Below are 24,378 nucleotides of genomic sequence, written 5' to 3'. Positions count from 1 at the left end.
AAGTAAAACTCCGAGTTGGCTGTTTGGAGATCTAAGATAGTTGGAAGGCTGGAAACTTGTCACGAGGCTGATTAACCAAGAAATAATGATATGCTTATATCGGGGCTTTCGGTTCCTTAGCTGGCCCTGTTATATGAATTTCGGTTTTCAATGCTGAAGCTTTCGTCCTGAAGAGCCTGTTATTAATTGTGTATCCATAGTCATATCTAATTCAGGTTTTATTCCAGATTTTCATCTACGCGCAATAATCAAAAGGAAAAAATGAAAAGAAACAAAGCTATCTAGTCTAGGCTATGGTTATTCAACTCCATCAACCTAAATTACGCTGTGCCTTCTGTAACCACATCCTCTATAGCATCCTGCTTCTCTTTTTCACTAGATGCCGACCCCTCATGGTCTACCTCAAGAGCTAAGTCAATCTTCAAATCGGGCAAGAATCGGTCGATACGTTTCCATGTCTCGTGCCAGAGCTCTGCCTTGGAATTATCCTTGGACGGCGGAACCAAATAGTCAATGCTAGACATGAATAAAACCACATTCTTTAGGTTCTCACGGACTGCCTCTTCCTACATGATTTTATGGTGGTTAGTACGGAGACATATTGCTTTGATAAAATACAGCGTCACATACCAGAACGTCGCCCTGGCCGCTGTTCAAGAGGCGATCCATAATGTCAATAATTTTAACCCAGAGATCAAACATGCCGTCCCATGACGACAGAATTACGAGGTACTGTAGGAATACCTTGCACAACAACGAGGCCGTTTGTACACGCATCTCACCCATCCCTTCGCGGTCAGACGAAAACACCTCAGGCTTTAGAAGACGATGGATCAGAGGGAACAGAACCTCGCTGAAAATGGCAGTCCATTCTTTGTGATTCGTATCTGTGAGGTCAGGTGACAAGAGAGTACGGTGAAGGGATGTAAATGCAAGCTGACGAACATCTCGGCACGGGTTTGTGCATTGCGAAGTAAGTGACTTGAATACGGGAAGCCAATAGGCAGACCATGCTTAAATAATGCAGTTAGAATAAAGACGGCACATAAATATCAAGATAAAAAGATAGCTTACCCTCATTACTTTCCAAATGAGATTGCTTCATTAAATGTGGAATTCTGCCTGTCATATTGTAGATCAAGGTGATGGCTCGCATTCCCCTTGAAACAACCTCGTCTGCTTCACAAGTCTTCTTAGAGCGTTGGCTGCTAGGGCGCTGTTTAATGTCTGGTCGGGGCGAGGTTGATAAACGAGAGGCTGTAGCAAAGTCGTTTAACAACTTAATAGCTGCTTCGTAGTTATCTGAGATGATAGATGGAGGATCTCCAGTAGTTCCAGCATCCAAAATCTCAAAAACTATAGACGAACAGTCGGGGCGGCCAGAGAGCAATCTCAAAATAGCCCAAAAATCAGGCGAAGTCATGATCTCACTACGCAAGGGGCTAGGCTCTTGGATACACCCTCTTAGCCCCTTGAGTAAGAGGTTAGAACACTTGGCCATAACGTCCTTGGGGAAGTTGGCGATAGTGTGAAGAAGAACAGGAACATTAATGAACCCATTTTGGTAAGAGGCTCGCAGTAATTCGAACAGGTGTAGCGCACATCGAGACACTACAATAGAATGATTGCTCTTTGCATCGCGAAGTATAGAAAATAAAGAGTCGGCAACAGGGCGGCCCAGGATTCCAACGGTTTCATCATCCTTAAGCACAAAGATTGTGCAAAGTTCTAGAATATACAGAATAGATGGGTCATAAGTGGGCTCGGAGCTGGTAGGATTTTGGCCATTCACAGGAGAGGCTGGCGGCTGGTCGGCCATGACGTTGATGACCGCAGGGCTTCCTTCAGGCAAGTGACGTAGTAGCATATCAATGAACTTCGCCAGAGCATTAGGATCCATATTCCTTTAAAACTATAATCAGCATCAGTTGTACATTTGCGCGTGTGGGGTAACGGGATCTTACTGGATATTGGTGAAGATGTCTTGCATATTGCATTGCTTTACGCAATCAATAGTGCATAGAGTGCTTTCCAATTCCTCGTCGGAGGGCTCCGGGGGGTCGTCGGCAGCGTAGCTTGAAATATAGGAGGTGAAGGCGGAAAAGAAGCCGCTATCATTAACTTTAGTGGCTCGGTCAATAACCTGAGAAGGGGTCTGTAGAGGAATTTCGGGGAATGTAAGCTTGTCAACATTTGACAAAGTAGCAAATGAGGGGATGAGCGAATTGATGAAAAGATTGAGCCAAATTTGAATTATCTGGTGTTTTTAGTTAGCCAAGGACAAAGCCATTTTTTTTCAAACATGTGAGATAGGATTGCAGTTTTACTCACATAGCTCCAGCCACGTTGTACCAAAGCTTCATTGCCATTTACGACACGAAATAGTACAAGAGAAGCTAACTGGGCCCTGAAATCACGGCCAAGTTTGACAGCCAACTCGCTAACCATCACACTGCTATCTCCAACCTGTACCTCGGTATTGAGGGCAGTGTTGTGTGATAATTTCTCTGCCAATGTAGACATCTGGCACAAACAGTACACAATTTGATCAAGGGCCTCCGTATTTCCATGCTTGGCGGCAATTCGGGCACACTCGTGGAAACCAGTGACAACACGAGCAAATACCGCATCGTCAGTGGCAGACATGAAAACATAGGCCAGCGTAGATACGATTGGTTTCCATGTTGTAGCAAACAATTCAGAATCGTAAATATTGGTGTCGCAAACTAACAGCTCACTTTCGCTGCCAGCCTTGGAAAGAAGCTCCCTCCATGCGTAGTTGAAAGCATGTTGGTTGTCATGCTCATCAGGGAGGATAATCTCGTTGGAACGGATGGAGTCAAAAATCCTTTGTAGAAACTCAGGCAAGAAATCTTCGCCGTTGTTTTGCCCCCGAAGATTACGAGAGAAATCCTCAAATGTCATACGCTTCTGATGCTTGAGGTTTGGGTTGTGTTGATCGGTGTTGAGAATAATGACGGCGTAAGTCAAGATAAAGACGCTGTCCTTGTGGGCTATATCGTTATCGGTATAGGATTCAAAATACTTTTCAGAGAATAGACTGACAATGCGCTCAATTAGGGGAGCCTCTCCTGGAAGGCGGAACGTCTCAAGCATCATGCGAAGTGCCTCGTCCAGCGTCTTGCCAGAAAAGTCAAAAGCATTGAGGAATGCATCTAATATCGACTCGTTTCCACGCTTAGAGATGAAGTCACCCAATACAGCTTTGTTTATTTTCGTCGTACTTTGCAGGAAGCTTGCCACAGATACAGGATTGCTAGCATCTTCGATGATTCCTTGTGCTTCAAGGTAAGCTAGCCCATCTTTGGGCTTCTCATTGAAGATAGCAGCGCCCTTCGAAATAACAAGCTTTCTCTGGCGTCGTTTTTTAAGAGACTCCGCATCGGGAAGCCCATCGGTCTTAGGTTCATCGTCTAATCTTTCGGCCAGAAATTGAACGAATCGAAGCAATGCATCTAGACAAAGGGGAGGGACGCTAGTAGTACTCCAAGTGGCTGAATCCGGTAATGCGTTTCTAGACAAAAGACCAACGAGGTCTTCGCAGAGGTCTGCTCGGTCCTCATCACAGTCATAGTTCACAAAGAGTTCAATCATAAAGGTAGGCATTCTTGATAGAACTCCAACGCATTCAACCATTGCCTGTCGGGCATCTGGCTTCCGTGCCGCCAATTCAAAGCTCGACTTAGAACGATCTTTTCCAGCAACTGGTGTTGAACGTCCACTTGCAACCTTTGTCGTGGGGGCTGCAGGAGCTGGCTTTACCAGCTTGAGAGTCTTAGGGATGCCATCATACAAGGACGGATCAATATTCAGTTCTCTAGGTACATCGGCAGGGGTGAATAGACTTGTAATAAGAAAAGAGATGAAGAATTCTTGTTGTAGCTTAAGAATATCGCGGCAAGTCTCAAGCAAAGTTCCAGCAACGGCAAGGGATTCTTGGAGGAGGTCCATGTTGTCCGAGCGAACGAGTTGGAATAAGTGACAGCAAAGGCTGTCGCTAACAATGGCAGCTAGAGAAGGATGGCGAGCAAGTGAGGAGCCTGCAACTTCAAGAGCCACATGGATTATACGCAATGCCATGATACGCATAGTCGCAGTATATTGAAGGTCGTTTGGATCCAAAAAGCTCACGAGCACACGAAGTACCTCCTTTACCGAAGCTAAAGAGTAAGGTCGAAGATCAAGAGGCTCCATTTCCATTTCCTCGTCTTCATCTTGTCTAGAAGATGAGGTACTATTGCGGACAGCCTTATGGCTCGTGTCGCCATCTTCCTGAGATTCCGACAAAAGGGGTGTGTCTGGGGTTGAGGTTTTGATTGTGTTGTCGTCAACCAGGTCTTCATTTACTACCAGATCTTCCTTCTGTCCATTCAAGGGATCATCTTGTGGTTTTTCCGAAGCGATGGGTAGTGGGGGTCCCATAAGGGTTACGTCGAGGTTCGGGTCATCGTCCAGCGAGACTGATTGGAGTTGCGATTCGCTTTCCAAAAACTTAAGATCTTGGAAAATAATCTGACACATGCGGATCAGCGTAGCTTCAGCAGTTTGACGCAAAACAGGAGAGAATCGTGGTGAGGAGCAAATGACCAAGCCTCGCTGCATCATTTTACACACACTGTCATCGCTCAAGATGTGGCCGCCTGGACCGGACATCATGTCCTCCATCAAGTTAAGTATCATAAGCAGTACGACCTCCATCTGCCCAGAATCGTTGAATTGACAATGAGTCAGTGCAGAAGACAAAGATTGCATTGCCAGCGGAAACCTCGGAGAATGTGTCCCTATGAAGCCGTAGGCAAGGAACTTGCGCAAAGCACCAAGGGCAAGAATTGTGATTGGGGCCGCAGTCCCTTTGGTCTGCATAATTTGAAGAAAAGGTTTAAGGAGTGACAAGGCATCGAATGAGCATATATCTGCAAATAACCCATAGTAAGCACAAGTTCCGTTTACAGGGAGAAAATAACAAATTGAATCACTCAGTACAAGTCAGCCTACGCACCTTTGGTTCCAGATAGCTCGTGCCGAAGTCTTCCAAAGCTAGACATTAGGGGATGGTCCTGAGTTGACTTGGCGTTTGTAGCGCGCAGCCCCCAGCGATTGCCTGAGGCCACATCATCATCGACTCGAGAGGCAGAGGTTGAGCTGAAAGCCGCATCGCGAGGGCTAGGAGGTACCAAATGCACAGGATTTGGACTACCACCTAGAATGGCGGATACAGAAGAATTTTGCAAAGGAGCTCTTTTGCGGATTTCAGAGGTGATGGAAATACATTCGGAAATAACAAGGGAAACGGGATCGACGGCGACGGACACTGGGTGGTTGCGATACTGCATTCGTGATGAAGGGAGTTGGGAAGACAGCCCTGATTGCGAATCTTCATACGAGTGCGTTGGTAGTGTGCCGAGACTCATCTTGCAGGAATATTTTATGATGAGCCTTGAACCTGACAAAGAACACGAAGTAATGCTGTGCTTTTCTAAGTTGATAGGGGCAAGGACAGCTTGTTAGCAAGTAGTAATCTGTGTAGATGGCATGTGCAATTTGGCCACTTTTTTTTTAGTTTGTTAGGGGAAGGGGTTGAGGTCTAAGGAAGCAAGTCGTCCATTGAGTTTAGGTTTATGCCATCGAGGGATGGCACAACTATCAAAATCCTTCTGCTCAACTCATATTCGTTCCACCTTTACTTACTTATTCTGCTCTTTCTTCTGCTCAGTTTCAAAGACTTTTAAAGCTGTGACCAAATACTCAGCACGCTCCTAGAATTGATGGCCCACGCCGAGAAAGTAATAATAGAGCCTCAAAGCTTCAACAGATTAGCATTCTAGAATCAAGCCCGGCACCAAATGTCAAGTTCCATGTTGCTACAGCCAGCTGTTGTCAGCCGCCTGTGACTCCACTTATTAATACGTTACAGTGTTCAGCCTCAGCTAGCTGTTATGTCACCTTACAAGTGCATAGCGTCGAGTTAGGAACGGCCATTAACAGATTACATTCGATATTGATCGTTACAACATTCAAGCGCAAACTATCAAACCTCACAGCCCTGCCAAAATTCAAACACAGCCTTCGCCATTTCCCGCATTCTCTATTTTTTTCAAGATATTAAAGCAAAAAATCATGTGCATGATAAAATAACAATCTTAGGCCATATACGGATCTGAACACATCCGTCCACCCATCGATAAAACAAGACCATGTACTATGGCATATCACTTAGATCACACCCTTTGACCAAAAAAGAAACGAAACACTAAGTACAGGAGGCCATCCATCAATCATGACAAGTAACAAGGAAAGGAAAAGAAACAACGCTGAACTATTGGCGCTTTAAGCGGCTCCGGCAACAGGCTTATCTTCTCCATCGGTGATAATACCGGTACCATCCTCCTGTTCTTGGTTAGCCAGGTCCTGCATGTCTGTTTTGTCCTTCTCCCATTGGCTGTTAGCATCGCCAAAGTCCTCCTTCAGCTTCTCAGCCTTCTTGGCCTTTTCCTGGTCCTCTTTCTCGCGTTGTTGACGTTCGCGCTCCATTTCCTATAACCATCTAGGTTAGTATATTGCCTATTTTTCCAAAGAAGACAATCTGCATTCGCATTTTTTACGTACCTCCATATGCCGGATGTCGTCAACACTAGGTTCGTACAGATGCCACACGGTGTAATGAGGCAACCCCACAACAGAGAATCCCATGCGACGAGCCATCTATATCTGTGTTAGCAGTAGTACAACTACAGTAGAGAAAAAATAGACAAATACCTTTCCAAAACCCTCAGTCTCAGCATGTTTCTCAAAGCTGAAAGCAGGGAAATGAGCGCCGAGTCTGAACACTCTTGCCTTGGCAAGAATACTAACACCACCAACACCATCGATTTCCATCTCCATGTCAGGGTCGCCGTAGGGGTCGCGAAGGTAGGCCAGGTGAGGTCTCCAGGTAGCATACTCTGCATAACCTTCAACAATAACGGCATCCTCGTCCAGTGTATCAGCCAAGGCCAGAGCAGTTTCGGACTCTTGCCATGAATTCAAATCGTAAGGTTGTTCGCCGCCAAGCCAATCAGGGAGCGGACGCCAGACATCTAACAAATCAGTTAGCACACAAATCAAAATACAGGCAATGACGATTATTGTCAACTTACTAGGCACAATAACGTCTTTGTTGTGACGCATCAGGTCTTCAAGAATAGTAAAAGGTGCGGTTTCAACATCCACATCTCTCCAATACACCCACGAATGATAGGGACGTAGGGTAGCACTAAGCAGCCAATTGCGAGCCTGCGCCATCAATTTACGACGACTAGCCTGAGCAGCAAATCCATGACGAGATTCAACGTCTTGATTAACCTTTTGACCAAAGTCCTTCTCAATGATAGAGATTTCACCGTAGTGCATGTACTCATTCTCATCAGCCTGAATTCTTTCCAGGTTCTGGATTAAAACACTTAGGGTGTTGTCCTTTGAGTCGGAGACGAGAAATGCCAGATCGATAAGGTGATGAGGGTAGGTGAAGTTTCGAAGGTGAGAGAAGAACATGCCCAGATGAGCCTCAGCATCTCTGAGAGGGACACAGAGGAGAATCCTCTCTTCGCGCTCCCATCCTCTAGCGGTACCCTGGGTTGCAGTAAGATCATAGTATTTGATGCTGTCCACCTGGAGGCTGTTGCTGGCCGATAAAAGACCCAGAGTTAGAACGGAAGCAGGTCCGCTGTTAGGCCAGATGTAGTAGGCAAAGGCGAAGATAACAACGAGACTGACGACAATGCGCAAGACCATATTTCTTCGGCGTCGAGATGCAGGAGTAGACGAGCGAGGTTGGTATCTATTAATATGCAATGAAGCATCTGTTAGTTACCATGGTAAAGGTCAGACAAAGATGAGGCCATGTGTAAAATCAGCAATTAGCCGCAAGGTGGCCTAGAGTTTTCACATGATGCGTGTAGAAATAAGGATGCAAGTAAGGTTGTGTTTGTACCTATGAGGTGAAATATCGAAGGTATTGCCACGAGGGTAGCCATTGGCGAAAGCGCCATTATGATGCCGAGGCATCATTTTGAAGATATGAAAAATATAAAATGATGATGTTGCGAGATGAAAGTAGGCGAAGAGAATGGGACACAGGCACAAAGACCACAGCGCCGCTTCAACGCAGAGCCTCAAGTAATCTGATCGAAGAAACAATTAGTGGCCGCAAAGCTAAATGGGCCTGAATGGATGGGATAAAAGAAGAAACGAGGCGTAATCAATGTGCCATGAAGTACAAGAGAAATTGAAGTTCTGCAACCTGCAACAGGAAGACACAAGAGACGGCAAACGTGTGAAACCTAGTCAATTGGAAAAGACACAATACCAACGACCAGCAAGATGGGTTCCGAAAGGGGCCCCTTTACCCACTAAAAAGATACGCCTCAGCAAAGCTAGGTAAGCTAAGCTACACGTGTGTAGTCACGTGACATCCCAGCATTTTCCCAGAGCCAACCAACGACGCAAGTTGTGGTGAGGTCCCCATTATTTGAGATTACAATCAACTGTTAATCTTCTCAAAAGAATCAGGAAAAACTCCTAGTCAATTTTCAATCTACATGTTCGCGGCAACAAAAGTGGAGATATTTTACATATATTTTTTAACTAAATGGAACTACTATAGGTTTGCACTTATCCTAAAAAGATACGTCGTTAGCACTCAATCCCTTATTAATGAGAAGATTCCAGGGCCGTGTTCAAGAAGACGTTTCTGTTTTGCAATGCATCAGTGTAGCGTTGTACTCAGCCACCTTGACCGTCCCCAAGCAATTCCGGCTCAGAACGAGACGAAGTAGGTCAGGGCAATTGAGCCGAATTAAAGATCCCGCATAAACGGGTTCAAACTCCACGACCAGTCCTCGCCGCCACAAGAACGACTATGGTCTGGAAGGACCGCTTGGTCAAGGCGGAATAGTTGAATGGATAAACTTGATCATCATGTTGCATTTTGCACAAAGCGAATATAGAGAGAAAAAAATCCTTACCTTACCAAATAATGCTATCGTGAGCATTATATGCTGACTATTTTGAGATTAGAAACGCAACGTGAGTTTAGAAGATCTACATGTCTATCTTCAGCATCCAGGTTAGTAACATGCCGATGAAGCGAAGGTAATTCAAGAAGCATCCAGGGTATTGTGACGGTCTTATCAGATAGATTTTGGTATAAAGTTGTCTTCATTCTTTTCAGAAGCAGAACTGAATAAGAATATCATCATTGAAGGTCATAGGAGGGCGAGTCAAGGGAGCGGGGAATGCGATCCTTACCACATAGAGAAAGTTACAAAAAGTCGTTGTGTGAGCAACACATCCAGAATTTACTAGTTTGAGTTAGCAACTCTAATGACGAAAAAAAGGGCAATAAAATGGGGGAAAGATGGTGAAAAAATCAGATGGTAGTGCATGTTGTTTTATATGTTCAGGTAATCACAAAAACAAAGTGGAATTGTTTTGCATCATAAAAGAGTGTGAGATTTCGGATAGGGAGAGTAGGTGTGACTTACCATAGCTATGTTCACTGTCGGCGTAGAGGGTTATAAGGGCACTCATGCTGTTGTCTGCTGCCATGCAGTTTCCAATATCACCATATACTCATCCATGCCCAGCAAATCGCAGGTTTGACAAGATGGCAGTAGTTTTCAAATGTTGTGAGAGAATTGGAAAGAAGAAAAGGTTGACGAAGTTTTCGCGTGGTGCAGGCTTTTTCTATACTTTTTTATTGTGGAGCGTCGTCTCTAAAGAGAAAAGTGTATGTAGTTTATATTGCATTACTGAGGTGTTTTGGAGCCATATATTGTTGTAGCGGGGTTAAGGACCCACATTGGATGGAGCTTGCTTTCTTAGCGTCACGGTACTAGAGACATTGGCAGAGTTCCCAAGGCCGTGGATATGATATTTTCACCTTCATCCAAGATTACTCTCCAAGTTAACCATAATGGCCGATAGAAGACGTATCAACGGCCCCGCAGCTGCTACAAATCCTCCGGTATATCTTCCTACCAAGGTTGAAAATTCTTCTCGAACTCGTAGCAACGATGGCATTCGTGCCGCTTGTAAGTTCGCATCTACGTTGTCTTTCCAGACATGTCCCGTCTTTTCCTAGTGCCTAGAGTAAACATATAGCTAACATACCCAACTATCTAGTTCTCAGAACAGGAGTGACACCCACTGCTTCTGGGTCAGCGTACCTTGAGATTGAGAAGCAGTTGTCATCTTTGCAAACGACCAAGGTAACCAATGGCATGAAGCTCATATGCACTGTCCATGGGCCTCGTGCTTTGCCCCGATCAGCGCCCTTCTCTCCACATCTTGTATTAGCGACGCATGTCAAATATGCGCCTTTTGCGACCCGGCAAAGGCGAGGATATCTTCGTGACACAAGCGAACGTGACTTGAGTGTACATCTTGAGACTGCACTTAGAGGGTCTATCATTGCTGAGCGATGGCCTAAAAGCGGTGTAGAGGTTATAGTCACCATTATTGAAGGCGACGATCCCCGCGATAGTATCGAGGGCATCAACAATAGCGATTGGGATATGATGAATGTTCTTGCAGGATGCATCACAGTAGCGTCAGCCGCCATTGCTGATGCTGGCATAGATGCAGTTGACACTGTCAGTGGCGGTGTAGCAGCGTTAGTCCCAGGAGCTGGCTCGCAGTCTCCTGTCATTGTGCTTGATCCTGTCCCCTCAGAGCACACAGAGATTTTAGCCATGTGCTGTGTCGCATACATGCCATCTCGAGATGAAATCACGAACCTGTGGTTAAAAGGGCAAATCCCTCCGGAAGTTGAGGGAATCCATCTTCAGCTAATTTCCCGGGCAATTCAAGCAGCAAAGGGAAGCAGATCAGTACTTTCCACCAGTCTCATGGAAGTAGTAAAAGTCGACTGTTGATAAAGGTGCATACACCAAGGGATATTTATTTTGAATCTCTTTACTCAGCACTATATCTTCTCTTTTTGTCCAGATCAGACCATAGACCTGTATTTCTTGCATAACCAAGAGTCGAGGCATACTATCCAAAGCAAGCTATTAAAAAACGGACCATTTGAATTTTTGAAACCGCAAAAAAGATGAAAATTTTTGAAGCTGGCTGTTACCATCATCACATCCATTAACCCTAGAAAAGACCCTAGTATATACCCTAACAAATAACTTGTCATCCCTCTAAACGGCGTGATCTGACCTTTCGTTGTTCATAAACAACGAAATCTACTGAATCAAGATGCGTGACTTTTCTGCATGACTTGTGAATAAATCTTTTTTTATTTCCGCAATACGTCTACTTTTTCTAGCTGTTTTCCCCTTATCCTGGTGCTTCTAACACCTAAACTATTCTAACCTCTTTCCATTCTTGAGCGTGCCCAACGTGAGTGACGTGAACGTGAGAGCAAATGTTTGTTTAGCCTTTGATTTTGTCACTACATTCTTGGCCTTATCTTGTCTTGTTTTTTGACGCATGGCTTTGAAATTTAAGCTAGGAATCGCTTAGAACAAGTTCAGGTGTCCCAAGCTGTGTTGTGTTGTGAGCGAGCGGTCTTTAACTTGTTCTCCACCATGTCAACACTATCCACCGAGAATTCTGCCGCGTCAAATGGCGGATGGGGCAGCCTCGGCCTGAATTTCTCGTCGTGGCATTCTCAACAGTTTCTTGCCAAGGCCGACGTTTCAAAATATATGCCATCGTTGAAAGATCTTGCCTTGGTTGGCCCGCGCATTGTGAAGAAACTCAGCACCTTTATTTTGACCCAGGACGACGACGAGGCTATCCCGATCCTGTCGCAGTCACAGTTATTGGCTGACCCTAACCACCCTGATAACACTGTTGCTGCCGTCGCTACTGCTGCTGCTGCGACTGCTTCTGTAGAGCTTCATGCTAGTAGCTTACCGACGATGGCTTCAACTGTTTTTGATGCTGCTACATCTACTACCCTCAACTCTCTTAACGATTCTCAAACCCCGACAGGCCCTGTGGGTAGAATGGCTTCCGACAGCGTTCGAAATTTAGGAACTATTCTGTCATTTGCCTTTAGCAAATGGGCCATCTCGAGTGTGGCTATGACCATTCTTTTGAATAGGACAAATGTTTATGCGTGTACCCGACGGCCCGTTCGCCTCTCTCTTCTTTCTCGACTTATCGTTCGATCACCTGCTATTGCCCTTCTCGTGTATTATGCTATTAGCATCCTCCGAGCCCTACAGTGCCAGACATCGCCCGAATTTTCTCGATTACGATGGAGCGACCCTACGCAATCCTCTGATCTCATGTTCGCCTTCGACCTCCCAGCCTTGAATTGGATAAGCTCATCTCTTCTACTTGGTGCTTCCGATCGCGACTCTTGTATTGCTGCCCATATGATACCTTTAGAGCCTGGAAACAGCGGAAAGCCTTTCAGCTTACATGGCTCTCTTTCCCTCTTGTGGCCTGTGTTCATGAGCATCTGTCTCAGTTGGTTTGTTGAGTGCCTGTCTTGTTCTGTTGAAGGGCGACATGTGGGAACTGAAACTGGCATGAGCTTGCTGGAAACATCACTTGCTTTCTCAGAAGCTGAAGGTGCAATTAGTGGTCAGATCAGCTGGACGAAACAGAATCCAATCAAACCCTCTGTCACCGGCACAACAGGTCTGGTTCTAACGCGCTCTATGATCTTGAATCGTGCTAACGCATCTCCTGAAATGCTGGTTGTCGCATTTTTGACATGTATGGCTCATATCACTAGCAACTTGCTGGCTATATTTAGACTGCAGTCAAGATACCGCCTTATCAGCACTGGAGTATGGGCCTCGTGCTTTATGGCTATTCTGATTTGCAGCTGGTGTAGCTTTTCATTTGATGACATCGAGAGTCAAAGCTTGCTTCGTTTCCCAACTGTCTGTCTTTTGAGCTGGGTGCCTCACATGATGCTCTTCTTTGGCATGGTTTGCTGCCTTGGTATTTATGGTTTGACGGTCCTTCTATCTTCGCTCTCCTTAGATGGGAATAGGGAATACTCAACCATCGCTTCACGAGCTTCGGCTGCTATGGAGAATATGCAGGCCCGAATATCACTGGCAGAACTGAGAGTTACTGGCCAGGTAGACTTTTACACGGCCCTCCTCAGAGTCGGCTTTGCCGCAGTGTCTTTGGCTAGTGAGGTCGTTTATTTACAAGAAGACAAGCAAGTCAATATAAAGCCGCGGACATGGCTTGAACAACATCGCCTGGAATCTTTAGGATCCCCAAATACTGTCTTGGGGCGCATGTCAATTGTGGATCTCCGTTATGACGATGTAGGAACAGTCGGCCTGATACCGATTGAGAGGGACCCTTCTCTGCCAGTTTCGGTCGACAATGGATACGCTCATCAACGCTTGGCACAGTCTATAAAAGACTCGTCTTATCCCGAGAAGCGAATTCGTGATAGTATTGGCGCGGCCGAGCGCAGAAACAAACTTCTCATGGCGATTGATTTGCTGCTCAGTATGCTCCGTCTTGTAGGCGCGGTTTCTGCTTTACTTGCCTTGGCATTATTCAGTTCTGTCGGAGTAACATGGCGCCCTAGGCTTCTCGTACAACTCTCTAGCAATATTAAGCCGCGCCAAACTAACGATTCTGCTGAGGGACCTGGGAAGCAACGATCGAATGGCCTGAAAGGACTCGGTGGTACCATTGCGGGTGTGCGAATTCCAACTTCTGATGACGTTGATGTTGAAGCAGAGGTTCGAAAAGGTCGCGCTGCCTCAATAATGAACGGGGAGATTGATGAAAATGATATCGATAATCGCTTGTACCGTTGGTGGGTTAAGGGGGGGATTTGGGGGAAAACAGATACCAGCGGTGATTACAACCCACCCATCGATGAGGAAAGTGAAGACCACACAAGTGACATTTCTGAAGATGAAGATGATGACGTTACTGACAATGAGGGCGCACCAGGCGCAAGCCAAACTGGGTTGCAGCGATACCGCCACTCATCCCCATTTTCTGATACTCCAATAGAAGCTTCTGATCTTGCCAGGCTCCTCCATCCACAGACACTGCAGGACCGCGAAAATGCACGCACACTTTCTGCCCATTTGGCTAGCGATACACTTGTGACGCGATCACGTTTCAGGCGTATTGAGCAGCTGCAGAAGTCGCGTATTCTTATGCCGCGTCAAGTGCAGCAACGCTCAGTCAAATGGCAATCTGCACTTGATGATGAGGAAGAAGAGCGTCTCTTAGAGGCACTGTTACTATCTCGGCGTAACAAGGCTTCTGGGTCTGTTGACGATAGCAGCGTTGGTGACCATTCGAGTTGGTCTGAGGGCGCATCAGGCTTGGGAAATAGCGGGCCACAGTGTGTTGTATGCCAATGTGCGCCGCGAACCATCATTGTGTGGCCATGCCGTTGTCTGAGTTTGTGTGATGACTGTCGTGTGTCTCTTGCCATGAACAACTTTGACAAGTGTGTTTGCTGTCGCAGAGAGGTTGGTAGCTTCAGTCGCATTTATGTACCATGAAGGAGCAACGGCAATAATCGTTGGAACTTGATCCGCTGGTATGATGACTGGGCGTTGAGACTGTATTTTCTTTATATTCTTTTTGCGCATTTGTATCATTGTCTAGCATCTACTTTTTTATTTTTCGTCTTTTTGCGTTGGGCACCATTAGTTGAGTTAAAACCGAGTTAGGATTTTCCTATTTGCATGAGTTTGTCACATATTCTGCGTTGATTGAGGTTGGCCTGTTTTTATGGCAGTGTACGATGAGTAGCAATGTACACATAGAGTTATTTTTGGTCATCATCATTAAATTTTTTATTTAATCATAAGCTTCTACATCGCCGCCCACTCGATGGTAAACGCTCTGAACGGTCCCTTGCTCTGACAGTTTTCGTCTAGGTACTGACCTCCAATAAGGAACCCCTTTTTCACGGCCGTGCCTAATCTTCCGTTTCCTACTAAATCTAGAAGAGGAACAGGCTTGTCCCACGGGTAAGAATTGGCTAGAAAATGCGCATGGTAGCGAAGAGGGTCGCCAGGATATACGCTGTAGTGTGACCCGAACCGCAGACCAGGTGTCATATAGTAGCCATTGCTTTGAAGCCATCGCCAAAGCGGATCTACTACAGGTTTATGAGAAATTGAAGGGTCATGAGGGGGCGATATAAGGGTAAAGCTATGGGCCGTAGTTAACGATGTCATGGGAAGTTTTGAATCCTCAGTTGTCGTATCTACTTTCGTCTCAAGCTCAAGTCCTGGGTCAGAGGTTTTCAAGATCTGGCTACCCTTCGAGCCCGACTTTCGGTATATTTGGGCTTCTTGTTTCTTGCGTTGGTCCTCTTGATCTAGAGCACTTGAGAATTGGCGTCGACGCGAGGCTAGATCCTTCAAGTATGTATCACGGGTTGTCAGGTCCGAACTGTCTAGAGCGTTGAGATGAGCTTGTAGTTCATCAACAATGTACGCTGCTCCGATGGAAACTAGGCCAGTCGCCTCTTCAGGCCCAATCTCCAAAGGGACCCCTTGGAAGACATTCTGACTTGGGTTCTGTGGTGTAGTTCCAACTAGGATGGCGCAAATGTTGTGATCTCGGCGAAGCCGCGATATTTGCTTGTAGTCAAAGACAAGGTATCTGCCTCCTATGAGGGATATGCGGACAGGATCAGAATCATTTTGGATAGCCATTCTGGAATGTGTGGCGTTTTCTAAAAGAGAGATCTACATCTAGGATGCGTTAGATTTATTTGTTCAAGAACGCAAGACTAAGTGAGAGAATGTGAAGTCAAGATGGATCATATAAAAGACACAGTAAAAGGTTGTCGACATCGTAATTCAGGGGATTGACAGATATAAAGGAGATAATCTTGTCCATGTGGATTTCGTGGTTTTGGAAGTAAGAGTTGTATACATACCTTTGTAATTTTCTCTACACGCTTGTGTTAGCTGTGTAGAGATGATATAACGATAGAATCAGAGAAAAAAAGGTGGGAGCAAATTTTCGGGAGGATACTATTATATGTGGACAGGTTGTGGAGACAGGGGAAATTTTCGTATTCTTATACCGGGGCTATTGGCTATGCAGGCAATTTTTTTTTGTTCGAATTGGTGGGCCCTAGAATTCAAGGTCCACTTTTGACGACGAGGGCTCAACTGGGGCACTGTCGATAGCTGGGGGCAACACTAATGGTGCAATGACTAGCCCCGAGGTACTACTGATGTGGAATGATAGAGTCTCTCCGAGATTGTTGTCCTCAAGGCCACCGCCCTTTTCATTGTAAACAGGAAGCCGGCGCATCTTCATATAGCCTTGGGTAGTTTCCGTAGCATCGCTAGTTTCGTTGTTCGCTGGCTGGGACTCTGTTGGTATGAGATGTGCTACGGCATCATGCATAAGCTCTATCCACTTGCCTAGGCCCGAACTGGCAGGGTATAGGTCAGCAGGTATCGTCAGCATTGCTGCTGTTCTATCAGAAAATTGTCGCAACAGGGCTCGCAGGCAGTGAAGAAACTGAAGACTTTCTGTTGGACGGCAAAATTGAGGGGCGTAGATAGTAGGAAGAAGGAAGCCGGGGATAATTATTCTGTGAATAGATTTTGTGGGCGATGACACCAACTTTTGCTTGATTTCAGCAATTAGGCGTGAGTTCCCGCCTGTAGGAGATAGAGGGTATGTGAAGAGTTGGCCCTTGACTGCACCTGGTTCAAGACGCTTGTTCAGGTCAAAACGATGGCAGAATGGTGTGCTCCCCCTTGATTGGTCTACTGAATTTCGTTAGTTACTTTTATTTGACGTTAACAAGGCTGGCCTGAACAATACCTGTGCCACTAGCCTGGCGCTTCTCGAATGTTTCGTATCTCCAGGCAATCTTCATGCGATCATCGGGAATTTTAGGTGCCGACCTCTTGGGCCCCGAGTCCTGTTTGCTGGCAAGACCCGGCAACGATGCTTTCCATGACTCGGAGACGCCAAGAACGTGGACGTGGTGTCCTTGAACTAGTCCCTCTGCCGCGAAATATCTTAGAGCAAGTCCTCCAAAATCAGTTGTAGTAGATTCCTGGAGCAAAAGGCTGTGTCCAAGGGGAAGTCCCGCATGGCCAGCGAGAGTGCTGTCAAGGGATGTGGTTCCAGTTGAGGTTGTCAAGCGTCCATCCACTGTAGATAGTCGTACACCTGGAGCAAGACTGACTAGGGAGGGTAGGGGAGTTAGAGATGATGGTTCTGTTGAGGCATTTGCGGGTTTTCCAGCTACGCCACTATTAGGTGTGATCGCGACATTCCTTTTTTTGAATGACATGTTGGCTTTAGAATACTGATTTATGAAGCTAGCTGTCGAGGTTATTCTAGAGGTTTGTAGTATTAAAGTCTTAGGTGGGGTGGGGTAATGCTTCAATTGAAGCTTTTGGCCCCACTACAAGGCTGAATGCGTAGCCTCGTAGGATTAAAAAAACCTTGGCCACAGACAACAAAACTTTGACGATGCAGGTTAGCTTCTTGGGATCACCATTTCCTCTATTTTATACATTCAATACGATCTCCGACTATTACTACTTAATAACCAAGAAAAGCTGCCCATAATGTCAGGAAATGGAAGCGACGCCACTCTCTTTGAGGAGAGTTTCAACGTTACAGAGTTCGATCAGTCTAAGTACGACCGTGTCGCCAGAATATCTGCAACATCTTCCGATGAATCAACTATTCTGACACTTGATATCAATGTTGAGCTTATACAGCCAGGCATTGGCCAAAACATGACTGTCATGATTGCTACCTCGTTGGCTTTGGATGGATCTAAGAGTGAGGAGAAGGGCTGGAGAGACACTAGCAAAGGCAACCAGCCTGCGGAACCTACGCTGGCTGATATGTACGATTATGTCTGCTATGGCAAGATTTACAAGTTCGAGGATGGCGACGATGGCAAGAATATGTACGTATACATGCGATCCGAATATTTTATTTCACAGTCAACGAATATAGCACTAACACCAAATCTAGCAAAGTTTACGCCTCGTTTGGCGGTCTTCTACTCTCACTGAATGGTCCTTACAAGAAGCTCACTTCTCTGCGGGTTGACTACATTTACCTGCTAGTCAAGAGACAATAGATGTGAAGCATGACCTAACATTCAATCGTTTCATGTTATCACGAGCGTCATATTTTGTTTTATATAGATACATTAATAGGCCAAAAATAAAGTTGGTGTCGCGAGAAATTTTAGTGGGAACTTCGACTTCTAGATGTTCGTCATTCGGTTCAAATGATATCCCAAGAAAAAGAGAAAATTCCGTTCCGCATGAAGTTATTTCACTTCCCTACACTTGGATATGTTCATGGGGCCCCGGAAAAGGCAGCGGACGTCGGAGACGCGCTTTGATTTCATCAAAATCAGGCTCGTTATCTTTCGTCATAATGCCATGGCGGATGAAAAAGTCTATCAAAAGCAGACCACAATTGGGTTTGAAGTTTCCCTGGTGTAGTTGATCAAGAACTTGGTCTACAGTCCAGAGATAAAACGCCTCAACTTCGCCGTCCTTTGGGACTGGAGTGAGTCCCTCAGGTAACTCTATGTCGTAGATCCATTGACACTCAGGATACAAAAGTCCGGATTCGCCTCCATCCTCACGTGTAGAAGACGTTAGAGCGATGTACGAAATAAACCCTGAAGGAATGACGTTCTGCCGCATTATGGATTCGGGCAAGGATGCCTCTTCATCAGCTTCACGGATAATACACTCGAGAGGATCCTCACCCGTTACCATACCGCCAGCTGCGGTATTATCCAGCATTCTAGGATAGGTAGGCTTATCGGCTGCACGACGCCCAATCCATAATTTCATTCCACCCCTGGAGTCACCGCTGCGAACCCAGGCGTTTAAGTGGGCTCCATACCTGTTGACACCGAATAAACTAGCGGCAACACGTTCTATGCTATACAAAACGGTAACGCCATCACGGCCGTATACTGGCCACATCTCATTTCTGAAGCGTTTGAGGACTTTGAAGACCTGGCGGCTTTGCCAATGCTGGACGATAGCGGCAACATGTGTAGTGCGCTCAGATTCGGTAGGCTCTGTGAAAGCAAGCACGGTCTTGTTTTGGTGGTCAATTTCGATACTGGAGGCAAGTTCTGTCGGGAGCTTGGTCAGGGCATTGACAACCTCAGGCACTAGAAATCCGACAGAGAATCTTCCTTGGCTATCCTCAAACAAGAGGCAATAATGGCTCTTCTCAGGACGTTCACATGCTATGGAATTTGTGGCGTGTTGGGGGTAACTGGATGGCCGATGTTAGTGATGGTGGTGATATTTTGAGTTTCATGATTAATACGGTTACAGACTTGTCCACGTTGTTAATGATATCAAGGTTCGTAAGTTGCGTCATTCTGAAAGAATTAAGGGAGAAATTGCATTATGAGGACTCTGAATGAGGTCGGGGCTTGCGTTGCTGCGGACAAGACGGGGGTTGGGTTGTGTTTGTCTGTGTCACCTTGAGCCCCACTGTGCCCCACAATGCCCCGATAATGCAATAAATTTCAGCTAGAAACTTCATGAAGTGGGAAAAAAAGGATGTGGCTGCATCCACATAAGGCGTAGTCGAACTAATGCTTTGATTACTGGTATATATGTAAAAGCCCCCTTTCTAGGTAAATATCCTCGTGTTGATCAATTGTTCTACTGTAACCACACATTACCGAAAATCTGTCTACGCCAATCTTCATTCAGTATTAGTCAAGACACGCAAAGTCTAGCTCATCATTATCTTTTAGCAATGTCCGGTGCTCTGTTTGGGGTAATCCCCATTGGCCAAGCCATCATGACTGCCCCGAGCTCTGCTATATCAGAGACATCTCTTTTGTATGCGGTTAATAATTGCGAATCTGTGGTTGTGTGCCTCATTCCAGGTGCCTCGCTGCCTGCACAAACTGCAGCTGCAATTTATGTCACTAGTGCATCAGACTTTACTTTGGCCTCTGCAACGGGCCAAACACCTGATTTCAAGCTTAGTGGAGCTGTGGGCCCCGGAAAGGAGAGTGTTTCCATCGACATCAAGTCGTACTTGTCAGCTGAAGGCGCTGTCATTGGCATTAGCATTGAAGCCGCAGATGAGGTAGCGGGAAAGATGCAGCAAATGCCACTTGTTAAATCAAAACCTGGTCGTGAGACTACAATCTCGCTTGCGCAGGCCATAATTAGCAACGCCTTTGATTTCATGGCAAGTTTCAGTGGCACGCCTGGACCAGATGGTGTGGAAGTTGTTCCACTCAAAGCGTTTGAGAATTGGTGGAAGAAATTCGAGAGCCGGGTAAGGAGCGACCCTAGTTTCCTCGAGCGATAGTCAGATTGGCGGGAGACATTGTGGCGTCTATGTTTTGTTGACGAATGTGTCAATAAGGTTGTGCTAGGTTAGGGGGTCGTTTCGGAAGGGAAAGACATACCAAAATATATATAACACGCACATGAATAGTCACGGAATATTGCATATCTCAAATGCTTGGACAATCGAGAAAAAATGAATCTGATAGCTAAGAAATTTTCATACTATCTAGTAAAGCCATAAGTACCAGGAAAACAGCGCAGAGGAAAAGATGAAACCAAAAACTCCGGGACACGATTTATTTCAATCGTCAGTCGGCCAAGGGACTTTTGTTTCGGGTTGGGCTTCCAGTTCGACTTCTCCGACCTGCATTTAACATTTGTGGCAGAGCCAACTGTTCTCTACTCTCTGTTCTGACTACCATGCCTCTTCTATCGATTCTGGCAGCTGGGCTACCTTCCTGCCGTTCAAGATTAATACGAGGCAGGGAGCTTGGGCCTCTACTGAGAGAGCTCACTGAGGCATCAGAGTCATTACCATCAGTGTCGGCAAGTTCAAAGTCGTCAAGATCGGCCTCTTCGAGGACACGTTCGTATGGGACAGAGTTTGTACGTAGCAATCTTCTGATGAACGAAGTTCCAGGACCCAAAGCCTTACGGGGGCTTGAGAGACGATTGTTGGAAAACAGGCCTTGGCAAAAAGTGAAGATACGTGCTCGATAGTCACGCTTTCGGAGGCAAAGAAGTAGGGCAATTATGACTAGGATGAATAAAAGAATGCTTGAGAAAGACTGGGAAGGTGGCTGGACTAAGTTGTTTTTGTCATTGGGGGCCTCATCTTCAACGGAGCCGGCGTACTCAAAGTCTGTGGGGATTCCAGCTTCATTACTGCCGAATCCAACCGGAAGAGCCGAAGGGTCCGAGGAGGGTATCTGACCAGAGGCATATAATAGCATCTTGCCCATAGTCCAGCTAACTTCCGCGCCATCGATTTTGTTCACAGGCTGGAAGGGATCAATGGAAACATTATGTGGCGATTGCTCTAGTCCGACTCGCGGAATACCGATTCCTTCATAAAGTACATTGATTAGCCATGAGGCTTTGAAGCAGGCTTGTAAAGCATCTTGTGCCTTTTCATCAATGGACTTGCTACGGTCTTGTAGTAGATTCTGAATGTCGGCCCAGTCTTGGCTGCAAAATTTGTTGACTTTATCTTGGTACGTCGCAAAATCGTATTCGTCCTTGTCGTCGTCATGTGTTCCAAAAACACCATGTGTAGTATGCCAATATTCTGAAACGCCGACAAAATGATTCACGTCGAAGTCAATGGCCGGAACGTGTTGGCCATTGATTAAGCAAGGCTGGTCAGGACAAGGGGCGTCCTTCTCCAACAGGGGCTGGGTTTCGGCAAGGCAGTTTTTGAAGTCACCTGTTCCGAGAAGAATGGCACCGGAGGGCTTGCTCTTGTCAGAACTCAGAATCTGGCCAGTTGGCGTCACTCGCAGTCCTTTTGGTAAACACGGGTCGGGAAGTCCATCAGGATGATCTTCATACTTGGATACGAGCTGTTCAATATAGCGATCTCTAGCTTTATTCGCTCCAAATCCAAGCCAGGTAGTAGTGAAAACTTTGTATTCTAGAGGGTTGCCATCTAGTGTCCGAAAACGCACGAGCTTCAAATCATTGGCGTGCTTTTCCGCCTCGGTCGCATTTGGTGCAAAGGCAATTTGCGCTGATGCACCACCCATATCCAGGAACCCATAGGTGTTGTGGCTGTTAGTGCCTGCGTTCTCTTTGGGATCAAACCCACCAAGAAGATAGTTGGCAGCTATCCATCCATACAGGCCCTCAGTCTCTCCCGGAATAACTTGAAACTGAGTAGTGCAGTCGCCAATGCTGAACTCGGTGTGTTTTTGAAAATATGAGCACATTTCGCTGAGTAGCATTTTTTGTTGAGCTTCAGGTAGTAGTCGCATACCGGCCGTTGCCATGAGATAAACTGGCGTCCCTGAGACCTTTTCTTTGGGGATTTCAGACAGAGCGACGTCGACTAGGGCCTTTAGGTGATCGGGACCAATACGGGTAGGCGTTTCGGCAAAAGAGGACACTCCAGGATGCACCTTTTTGCTTTCTTCAATCTTGATTTTGGGGAGAATATTCATATGATTTTTTCTAGCCTCTTCAATGTCTTTGTGTGCATCTTTCCATTTATAAACATAAACTCGAGTCCCTGAGGAGCCGGCATCAAATATAACACCGTATCGGCCTAGAGAATACAACAACGGTCGTTAGAAATGGGTAGCAAATGAGGTCTAGCGAATGTTTTGAAGTGGCATACTATGTTTCCCCATGATAGGCTGGAGTCTGTAGTGTATGCGCGATAGGCTGAAATGAAGCTCAATGTTTATCACGTATTAGAAGCTTGATTGTTGAAGTCTGCATGTACTTCTAACTTGGGTCAAATGTCCAGTTTCGGCGTTGCTAGAAATTGAATCCGACAGTGTAGCGCGAGCTAGAATATTCGATGATAGGATAAAGCAAAAAAAAGGCACAGAGAATTCATGTCACGTCTGAAATGACGTTGGTAATGTGCAGACCAATCCCGCGTGTTGATCAACGATATAGAATAACGAGTAAATAATCATGAAGAGTTGCTATGTAGAAAAATGTAAGCTGTATGTTGAAGTGCCTAAAAAAAGAATAAGTGGGGCTGGTTTGTCACTTGCGATAAGAGATAAGGCCAGGGCCTCTTCCATGATAGTAACTCGAACACTAGTCCTTGTTTGTTACCACATGATATTTCTTGAGATTTCCGCCTCTTTTTCCCCTTGGGTCTGCTGGGTTTTCCATGAATAGTTATACGATCTTCGTCTAAAGCCGATTAGATTATTTTCTTCGCTCTTGCCACGATCCGTTTTCGCGCCATTGCAATCAGATAAATTATTTCATTGAAAAAAAACTAATATGAAACACACAAAACGTAACTGAGTGGTGCTATTCGTCATGTATTTTCTAGTTGTCTCAAGATTCCAGACATGAAATTACATTATCCATTATCTTAGTATGTATCGGCGTAACATCTACTATTGCATACACGTGCTACATATTACACCGCTACTCTATCCACGAGGGCCCCATGTCGCAGTTGGTGTTGAGGTAGCAGTGTGCGGATAGTAGGCCACGTTGCCGCTGCCCGAATGACTTGTTTTGACCCCGGAACTAAGACCCATACCTCTTCCATAGCCCCCGGGTTGACCTACGACAGAGGACCCTCTTGGTCGGCCTACATGCCCATGGGATAGAGTTGGACTAGCCGAGGCAATAGCATCACCGGCTCGTTGTCGATAGGATGTGACAGGGGCGTTATTCGTGATCATGTTAGGGCCAACCCCCATAGATCGTACCCGCTCTATGTTGTTATTATGTGCGGTTAGAAAAATGATTCTTTCTCTCAGCCGGGAAGAATAGTGGGAAACACAATTAAACGAACCTGTCATCGGACTGACGAGGAAAGATTGTCCCCATGGTCGTGTGGTGCTATTTGAATTTGGCACAGAGGAATCTATGTCTCCCAGACCTGTGGTAAACAACCCCGATGGATTAACTAGTTTCCTGTTTGCCGATGCTTCTTGCAAAGTGTCAGGAACGAAACCTGTAGCTGCCAGTCGTGTTTGAAAAGGGTGGTTAATATGTGTATCGCCATCAGTCACAGCCTTCTCTATATTGTTGATTGATGACTTCATCTTCGCGTTGTCATACAGTGATTGCACACTATCCAAACGTTTCTTTAAACCAGATCGCGCTTTCTCAAGGCTATCATTTTTACGGCGCAGATCTACGTTTTCAGATTTGAGTTCTAGAAGAGAATAGATAGATTTTGTCAGTAGTGATGCTGGAAACACACTTTATGTTATATGATATACCTGATATTGCCGTATGCAAATCTCGTGTATCTGAGCTCATTTTATTAATGAATGCATCAAACTCTCGGCGGTCGTTATCAAATTGCTTCTTTAGCTGTTTGTTTGCATATTGTTGGTAGTATCTAAGGCATAGTTAGGAC

At 45.8% G+C, this 24,378-nt stretch overlaps 10 protein-coding genes across 10 annotated transcripts; 4 read left to right on the top strand and 6 right to left on the bottom strand.

The window, feature by feature from the left end:
- Nucleotides 1-320: 320 nt before the first annotated feature.
- HOO65_070142 (Sec7 domain-containing protein) lies at nucleotides 321-5,432 on the bottom strand (the record flags this gene model as incomplete). The annotated part of the gene is made up of 6 exons (XM_071004782.1): nucleotides 321-566; nucleotides 631-1,013; nucleotides 1,075-1,904; nucleotides 1,965-2,257; nucleotides 2,332-4,934; nucleotides 5,021-5,432. 6 exons carry the CDS (start codon nucleotides 5,430-5,432, stop codon nucleotides 321-323), a joined length of 4,767 nt encoding a protein of 1,588 aa, XP_070856860.1.
- A 916-nt stretch (nucleotides 5,433-6,348) lies between these two features.
- Nucleotides 6,349-8,067, bottom strand: HOO65_070141 (Mannan polymerase II complex ANP1 subunit; the record flags this gene model as incomplete). The annotated part of the gene is made up of 5 exons (XM_071004993.1): nucleotides 6,349-6,555; nucleotides 6,628-6,723; nucleotides 6,778-7,097; nucleotides 7,158-7,837; nucleotides 7,991-8,067. The coding sequence occupies 5 exons, from the start codon at nucleotides 8,065-8,067 to the stop codon at nucleotides 6,349-6,351; spliced, it is 1,380 nt and encodes a 459-aa protein (XP_070856859.1).
- Nucleotides 8,068-9,973: 1,906 nt separating this feature from the next.
- On the top strand, nucleotides 9,974-10,934 carry HOO65_070140 (Exosome complex component MTR3; the record flags this gene model as incomplete). Its single annotated transcript, XM_071005125.1, has 2 exons — nucleotides 9,974-10,091; nucleotides 10,183-10,934. The coding sequence occupies 2 exons, from the start codon at nucleotides 9,974-9,976 to the stop codon at nucleotides 10,932-10,934; spliced, it is 870 nt and encodes a 289-aa protein (XP_070856858.1).
- A 663-nt stretch (nucleotides 10,935-11,597) lies between these two features.
- HOO65_070139 (Protein ASI1) lies at nucleotides 11,598-14,522 on the top strand (the record flags this gene model as incomplete). The annotated part of the gene is made up of 1 exon (XM_071001258.1): nucleotides 11,598-14,522. The coding sequence occupies one exon, from the start codon at nucleotides 11,598-11,600 to the stop codon at nucleotides 14,520-14,522; it is 2,925 nt and encodes a 974-aa protein (XP_070856857.1).
- A 315-nt stretch (nucleotides 14,523-14,837) lies between these two features.
- On the bottom strand, nucleotides 14,838-15,689 carry HOO65_070138 (putative tRNA-splicing endonuclease subunit tsp-4; the record flags this gene model as incomplete). The annotated part of the gene is made up of 1 exon (XM_071001257.1): nucleotides 14,838-15,689. One exon carries the CDS (start codon nucleotides 15,687-15,689, stop codon nucleotides 14,838-14,840), a length of 852 nt encoding a protein of 283 aa, XP_070856856.1.
- Nucleotides 15,690-16,116: 427 nt separating this feature from the next.
- Nucleotides 16,117-17,299, bottom strand: HOO65_070137 (Elongator complex protein 4; the record flags this gene model as incomplete). Its single annotated transcript, XM_071005072.1, has 2 exons — nucleotides 16,117-16,763; nucleotides 16,822-17,299. 2 exons carry the CDS (start codon nucleotides 17,297-17,299, stop codon nucleotides 16,117-16,119), a joined length of 1,125 nt encoding a protein of 374 aa, XP_070856855.1.
- Nucleotides 17,300-17,579: 280 nt separating this feature from the next.
- On the top strand, nucleotides 17,580-18,106 carry HOO65_070136 (rna polymerase rpb8; the record flags this gene model as incomplete). Its single annotated transcript, XM_071005189.1, has 2 exons — nucleotides 17,580-17,929; nucleotides 17,998-18,106. The coding sequence occupies 2 exons, from the start codon at nucleotides 17,580-17,582 to the stop codon at nucleotides 18,104-18,106; spliced, it is 459 nt and encodes a 152-aa protein (XP_070856854.1).
- A 208-nt stretch (nucleotides 18,107-18,314) lies between these two features.
- Nucleotides 18,315-19,383, bottom strand: HOO65_070135 (thiamine pyrophosphokinase; the record flags this gene model as incomplete). Its single annotated transcript, XM_071005100.1, has 2 exons — nucleotides 18,315-19,275; nucleotides 19,340-19,383. 2 exons carry the CDS (start codon nucleotides 19,381-19,383, stop codon nucleotides 18,315-18,317), a joined length of 1,005 nt encoding a protein of 334 aa, XP_070856853.1.
- A 432-nt stretch (nucleotides 19,384-19,815) lies between these two features.
- Nucleotides 19,816-20,337, top strand: HOO65_070134 (uncharacterized protein; the record flags this gene model as incomplete). Its single annotated transcript, XM_071001256.1, has 1 exon — nucleotides 19,816-20,337. The coding sequence occupies one exon, from the start codon at nucleotides 19,816-19,818 to the stop codon at nucleotides 20,335-20,337; it is 522 nt and encodes a 173-aa protein (XP_070856852.1).
- A 289-nt stretch (nucleotides 20,338-20,626) lies between these two features.
- On the bottom strand, nucleotides 20,627-22,477 carry HOO65_070133 (Golgi apyrase; the record flags this gene model as incomplete). The annotated part of the gene is made up of 1 exon (XM_071001255.1): nucleotides 20,627-22,477. The coding sequence occupies one exon, from the start codon at nucleotides 22,475-22,477 to the stop codon at nucleotides 20,627-20,629; it is 1,851 nt and encodes a 616-aa protein (XP_070856851.1).
- Nucleotides 22,478-24,378: the final 1,901 nt, after the last annotated feature.

This window comes from Ceratocystis lukuohia (assembly GCF_044167205.1).
Source record: "Ceratocystis lukuohia strain C4212 chromosome Unknown Supercontig7_pilon, whole genome shotgun sequence".
In the NCBI taxonomy this organism is placed as follows: Eukaryota; Fungi; Ascomycota; class Sordariomycetes; order Microascales; family Ceratocystidaceae; genus Ceratocystis; species Ceratocystis lukuohia.
This window is presented reverse-complemented; position numbering and strand designations above follow the sequence as displayed.